The sequence below is a fragment of the Biomphalaria glabrata genome, chromosome 7 (genome assembly GCF_947242115.1).
Source record: "Biomphalaria glabrata chromosome 7, xgBioGlab47.1, whole genome shotgun sequence".
Lineage (NCBI taxonomy): Eukaryota > Metazoa > Mollusca > Gastropoda > Planorbidae > Biomphalaria > Biomphalaria glabrata.
The window spans coordinates 32,316,844-32,324,447 of record NC_074717.1 but is presented as its reverse complement, the minus strand read 5'-3'; the positions used below and the strand labels follow the sequence as shown (position 1 = coordinate 32,324,447).

At 30.2% G+C, this 7,604-nt stretch overlaps 1 protein-coding gene across 1 annotated transcript; it reads right to left on the bottom strand.

The window, feature by feature from the left end:
- Nucleotides 1-79: 79 nt before the first annotated feature.
- Nucleotides 80-7,372, bottom strand: LOC106070542 (uncharacterized). The gene has a single exon (XM_013230473.2). The coding sequence runs from the start codon at nt 7,240-7,242 to the stop codon at nt 5,875-5,877; it is 1,368 nt and encodes a 455-aa protein (XP_013085927.2). The 5' UTR covers nt 7,243-7,372; the 3' UTR covers nt 80-5,874.
- Between the last annotated feature and the right edge of the window lie 232 nt (nt 7,373-7,604).

The window sequence follows — 7,604 nt, the reverse complement described above, 5'->3', positions numbered from 1 at the left end:
CTAACTGAATTGTTGTTGCTGTTATTACAATTAATAATCAAAAAAAAAAAAAAAAAAAAAAAAAGAACCCAACACAAACTGAAGGCTAAACACAAAAGAGTGTAATATAAATTATGAAATATGTTAACAACTCAAACATCTCTTACAAACTCATTTCAAAAATAATCATGGGATGTTAAGACAGCATTATGCCACTCTGAAACACCCCACTTAATTATCTGTCACATATCTAAATGCTAAACATCAATTTAAAAAGTGAAAAGTTTCTCCAAAACACAAAGGATTTATTATGAGATATTTCTGAAATAAAATACCATACGAAAACAAAAACTGTATTTGATATCTTTGTGACATGTTTCAAGTCATATTATTCAACCACACAATGCAAAAACAATGTCAATTTAAAGGACAAAATAGAACACACCACTCTGTACAAAATTTAATAAAAAAAAAAAATCTCTCATTGCAAAAACAACTCCAATGAACATTCAAGGCAGCAGCTGTACAAGGTGAAGGACAATCTTCAAACAAGAGCACAGGTCTCAGTCATAACAATTAAACTCAGAAAACATGTCAAAAATAAAAAAAAAGTTTTATAAAACATCACAATCAGTTGTATTATGGAGGGAACAATTACTTTTTTTTTAATAAAAAAATAAAGCATATCCCCCACCCTTAGTGAGTTTTATGCAATTGTTAATAGTGTAGACAATGTATCAAGGCATCAAGTTGACAATGAACCGGTGAAGAAAAAAGAAAAACAATGTACATTTATTAATAGTTAAAACATTTTTTGTTGCTCATAACTTTTATAAACCATGTTAAAGACTTGTACAAGAGTTGAGTCAACATCATCTCAATGTGCTTAATGAGCTAGTTCATTTTAAAACAATGTAAACAATACAACAAATAAATAAAATTACAATCAACTCTCAACACAGGAGTAGGTTAACAGAGGAGAACTACTTTCACTTTGACCATACCATTGATATGACTCTAAGGTAGCTATAATAACAAACCGCAAACATATCTTTAAAAAAAAAAAAGGCAGCTAGGTTTCTTCTGAGAAAGAAAAGGTAAAGATATTTAAGGCAGAATAGGAAGAAACAAAAGAATCTATATACACCAAATTAGTTTGCATAAACATGCCCATAGATATAACATTCATAGATCAGATAATAGTATGCTGAATCTTGTTTCTGACAGTAGGGAAACTAATTTAAATTAAAAAAATATTTTTTTTGTGTTACAATGTTTTAAATTGGACTCATTACTCAATAAAATGGTTTCTACTTGAGGGGATAAAACGTAATGTGAAGGGGACACTTTTAAGGCTTAGTTGGAACTCAAATCAAATGAAGCTAAAGCATGATCATGCACAGAGAACGTCGCAGTTCCAAGAAAGAAAAATCTGACAAAGTTGCATTTTCAAGAAACAATTTCACTTACTTTAAAATGGTGAAAAAAAAAAGCCAGTTGAGTAATTAAGTAAAAGCAATGTAATATTACATTATGATAGGTCATGGCAAAAGTTGGTGACGAAAATAAAAAAAACAACAACAAAAAGACTTGAGTCATTTAACATTTGCAAAAATAAAGTAGTTGCTGTCAACCCTCTTTATTTCTAATAAATATTAGATCTATAATGTATTTTTAAGTAAGGATATTCTACTTTACAATTCAAGAATGCTTAAAAGCCACCAATGACAGTAATTAAAGAATGCTAATAATTAGAACCAACATTCTGTTAGTTTACAACACAGTATTTTTTTTTTGTTCATACTTGTAAATTAAGAAAATTGAAAATTAAAGTTATTTAAAGAAATAAACTCATACAAAATCGCAGGCACTCAATTTTGTAATTGATTCATGCATAAATACAATTAAAGTTCTCAACATGAACAATGTCACTCAACTTTGGAGCACAGAATGAAACATTTATTCCATCATTCATGTACCAATAAAATATCTATTCAATTGATCACATCATTCATGTACCAATAAAACATCTATTCAATTGATCACATCATTCATGTACAAATAAAACATCTATTCAATTGATCATATCATTCATGTACCAATAAAACATCTATTCCATTGATCACATCATTCATGTACCAATAAAACATCCATTCCATTGATCACATCATTCATGTACCAATAAAACATCTATTCCATTGATCACATCATTCATGTACCAATAAAACATCTATTAAATTGATCACATCATTCATGTACCAATAAAACATCTATTAAATTGATCACATCATTCATGTACCAATAAAACATATATTCCATTGATCACATCATTCATGTACCAATAAAACATCTATTAAATTGATCACATCATTCATGTACCAATAAAACATCTATTAAATTGATCACATCATTCATGTACCAATAAAACATATATTCCATTGATCACATCATTCATGTACCAATAAAACATCTATTAAATTGATCACATCATTCATGTACCAATAAAACATCTATTCAATTGATCACATCATTCATGTACCAATAAAACATCTATTCTATTGATCACATTATTCATGTACCAATAAAACATCTATTCAATTGATCACATCATTCATGTAACAAATGTAGCATAGCACCAATAAATGTGAAACATAAGCTCATGATTAGATTAGTTTTGCCTTTGTTTTCACTCCGATGAAATCACTTCGTGGTGTTTGTTATTTTAAGTCTGTTTATGTTTTAAGTGGCATAAAAATACTAAATATGACCCAAGTGGAGCTTAACTAAAACAATTAATATTACACCTTACAGATTTTATGATAGCTCAGCTTTTCTAAATGATTCTATTGAGAGACATCCTACTGTGAGTCAGCATGAAGGTTCCTAATAGTATTCATGAAGAAATAAATGTTTATTCACAAAGCTAACATTTATGCTGTTTTAATTAATTTCAATAAATATTTTTCTAGCTTTAAACAAAGTTAAAGAATAACTATATTTAATTCACAAAATATATAAAATTATGTAAAAAATACATTAGCTTAACAGTTCCTTGCAAAACTAAAATGCTTATAATAGTTTTATGATGAAACAAAAAAGCAACACAACTGACTCATCTGTTATGATATATATATATATCAATTTAAAGTTATATATATAACTTCTCCAAAAATTATTCTAATTATTTTTCAAAAAATTATACAATGGTACATAATGTTGTGTATAGTTTTAGTATGAACATTCAACACTTCTCAAATCAAATCAATGATTAAGATTGTGTCAAGCCAAAAAAGATTGTATGTTCTATATTGGTTAAAGTGAACCATGTCCTAAAATGAATAACAAGCGATGCAGACATAAATGGTACACGGAATAAATAACATTCAATATGTGTATATATATATATGAAGACCTCATTGATAATATTAGGATGAAACTTCATTTGCTTTGTGAACTGGACTTGTGTGTTTTATGTCTGAAACAAAATTATGGACCTAATGTAAGCCTATATTTGCAAACATGTAAAAAAAACTATTAACACAGGTCAAACCACATAACAGTAAATTATATAGAAAAATTATGTAATTTTATCAAATTTGTCCAGGCAGTTTCTGAGGTAATGAATGTTAAAAAGTACCTGTATATAGCGCCTAATTAAAAAGACAATTTTCAGACCTAGAGAAAGAGTCAGCACTGTAAGTGTTATGAACCATAGTCATTGCCATTAAGAAACATTCTGTAGTTGCAGAGAATCAAATGATGCTGTGTTTTAGTGCAAGTGTTTCCCAGGAATAGTAAGATGCCTGTTATTGATGGTGTGATTTTAGTACCAAAAATACCCGAGAAGCATAAGGTGGCACCTGATAGTAGTGCATAATGGTGGAAGCATGTGAGCCTTTGCAATATTTGAATTGTGTGGCATAGGTAAACCCAAGACCTGATCACCTCTGTGTTTTTTGTCCCATGAATCATTAGTGCATCATTCTCCATATTCAATAAACACCCTTGCCTACTGGATTCCCTTTTATCCACATTCCCTTTCGTTGTCAGTTTATCCTAAGTTACAACATTACAATAGCAATAACAAGTAATATTTGTTTCTATTGTTGTTTGGGAAAAAAACAGTTGACCCAAAAATATATTTTTTAATCAATGTGTAGTATGGCTTAGCATTCCTCAATAATCATTAAATATTTACTAAAGACATATTCTTAAAGATATACAAATGAAATGTATTAACCACAAGCAATCAACAACAACAAAAAACAATGATTCATTTATACTTGAAAGAGCATTTGTAAAATATTAGTTTTCAAATCAATCAGACTGAAGGTAAACCAATGAAGTGCATAATTCTTTGGACATCTTCTTACTTATTACATTGCTACACTATTGAGCAAAAGCACATCTAAACAAAAAATTACTGCCATGTATATATGCATTCTCAAGTTACTATATTAGTCAGTCATTAGTAACAAACAATAAATACAAAGTCTGTCATCATACAGCCTAGTCAATGTCAAAATAGTGTCATTTTACTTTTGTTTTGAGTCTGTCATTAGTTTCAAAATGTTTGGAAAAAAAACAAAAAAAAACCTACATTACTATTTTTAAAAAAGGAAATGATTAGAGTTGGCAACAGAAGATGCTGTGAAACTACTGAAACCATTTTTTGTTAAAATCTAGGATACAGATTCTAGCTCCCCTCATTTAAAAAAAAAAATAAAATGTCTGTGTGTGAATAATGAGAAATGATTTATGTATCACGATCAGAAAAGACACTTTACTTACCGGTACATACAAAAAAATAATAATAAAATAAAGTCACCAAGGCACTGTGATTTTTGAGTTGCCCATCCTACTTTTCTCTATGTTTGTAATTGCTTAATAAGCAGCAAGTTTTAAAACCACAATTTTAAGGGGAAAGTTTCCTTTGCTTTGCTTATTTTAGTTTATAATTGTCTTCATTTTTTATTTTTTTTTACATAGGACACACTAGAGGAGGATGCTATATAAATTAAAATAAGCATGAACAAACAGTTTAAAATCAATTGCTTTGTTTATATTTTTAATGTTGTTGTTAATGTTTTAGTAGTATGATTATTCAATTTTAGTTACTGCTGCTTTGCAAATGATATTAGCTATGAATTTCAAAATACTATCTCTTAGTTTTAAAATTCTTGTTTTGAAAGTGAATTGTTAAGGCAAATCTAATAGTTATTTTCAGAAAAGTCAAACTAGTATAATTGTACAATAAATTAAATAAAACCTTTTATCAACCAACAAACCCGCAGGCAATTACTTCTAAAATCTAATAGATTGTTTCATTTGAAGGACTAAAACAAAAAAAACAACCTTTAATAATCTTACCACTTTTACATTTAGCAAATTAAATGTCAGCATTCTTACATTGGTATTCACAAAAATAGTTTTAATTTAACTAAGTTAATTTGTCTGTATATCTTTGGGGATAAAAACATTCTGAAGTGGCAAAATGTTTTATTTGCCCAGTTATAAACATTTTATTGTAAATACAACTGAAGTATTGAAAATATGTCAATTTCTAACACAGGTTTTAACATTGAAACAAATAGTAATATCACTAAGCTTTAAAAATGAATATTACATATATAAAAATGAGGTGAAAGAAACATTTTAACAAAATAAAGGGTAAACATTAGATACAATCTGGCCTATCACAACAAAACTTCCCAATCAATATAGTGTGCACACATTTATAGACAGAAATGTGTTAAGGCATCAACAAAAAATTCACAACAAAGTAGAAAAATGTTTTAAAAAACATTGATGATGGTTGATGAAAACATGAAACAATCTTTCTTCTCAGTGTCACCTGCAAATGCACAAAAACATCCAAAATGCAATGTCTTTTGTTTAATATTGGTTCTCTTCAATCCATCCTTTAAGAGTTGTCGGCAATGGCAATTGCTGAATATGATCATATCTAGTATACTGACGAATAACAAAGCGACACAAATACTGTAATGATCGCACTTGTGTGAAACGAGAGACAGGTTTTGTTAAACGCACTGGAAATTGGGGAGCACCGGGGGAACGGGATCTGGAGTAATAAAAAATGCTAGTTTGTGAGTCATTCATGGAGTGTTCAATTAAGTCAACAATGGAGGGATAACCCTCTGTGTCAGGCTGTGCATAGAAGCTGAACATCCCATTACAATGTTCTATACGAGTGTGTAAGGTGCGTCCGTATGAGCGAAATGAGAGGCTGAGGAGATATCGTTCATCAGAACTGTCCCGAACAAGAAAAGCACCATCAGGTTGGTTGGTCAATTTATCTTCAGCTTCATTCCGTGTTATAGGCCCCCAGTACCACCCAAATTTAGATAATCGAAATAATTCCTGTGTTAAACTCCAAACCTTAGGACTCCAAATTTTTTGCTGATCTTTAATAGGATCATAATCTACACAATCTGCTAACTCGTAAACAGGCTCTGAATGCACATTTTTGTTAGTGTTTATTGTTACTTCAACGCCATCAGAGACAGTTTCTTCAGAAGAGCAGTCATCACAGTGAGAAGAAGCTGGATTAAACCTAGATATGTCTTTTGATAAGCAGCCTGGTTTATCTTTAGGCATATCCATGTCGTGATGATCTGTATTTGAATGCCATTCATTCAGTTTAGGAGACATATAGGTTTTTAAAGGGGAGTTCAAGCTATCACAGCTTAACGAGACAGAGCTTGAACAAGATTCAATATTACAAGAGTGCACATTTTTATCTTTTAGTCTACAGCATGTAATATTTGGAGATTGACTTTCGCTGGCATGTCCATTGTAATCTGCTCCTTCTGATTTCCGTATTGAAAGAGAAGAGAATTTACGTCTCAAATTCCGAAAGAGTCCCATCTTTTCCCTTTTTCTCTGACTGCACTCTTCTGTAATTAGATTGCTAACTGAATTGTTAGGATACAAAAAGGACTGATGTTCATTCCTAAGGCGAGTTCGAGCATGGTTAGTTAATTCAGTATTTTGAGAATTATCTGGGCTACATGGGTATATATTCTGATATGAAGACTGCAAATTATGGTGAATTTGAAGATGATAATGCCCTCGCTTATTTGTAGGCAATGTAGATCTAGCTTTAATCGTAGGTGTGTGATTTTCTGTTTCAACGCCAAATCTATTAGATGTCTCACCTTGTGTTGAACTTTCAGTATGATGTGTTTGCGAAGCTACTTTTATAGCCTTTATGTTTGACTTTTTCATCGTCATATCACACATGTAGATTCTATGGAAAACATCGCATTCTTCACAGCGAGTGACATTTGGGTGATTTGTTGTGGTTCTGAACAGTTTACTATAAAAGCAATTCTACGTTATTCCTATTGCGCATGCGCATCAATTACTTAACATCCGCCTCAGTCACGGGCAATAGAGGACTATATATATCGATTCTCCTATCATGCTATATTGCTTTATGGATGTATTTTGCACAATGACATATTTATATATATATATATTTTTATCTACCTCCAGATCTTGATCTAAAATTTAATGTGGGAAAATTTCGGGAATTAGAAAATTACAATAGAAATATATTCTAGATCTAGTTGTAATAATTGGTTTCGTTGTTAAAACAGTAT

Coding starts and splice junctions, on each gene's coding strand:
- LOC106070542 (XM_013230473.2), bottom strand. CDS start 7,242: ATGTGTGATATGACGATGAAAAAGTCAAACATAAAGGCTATAAAAGTA.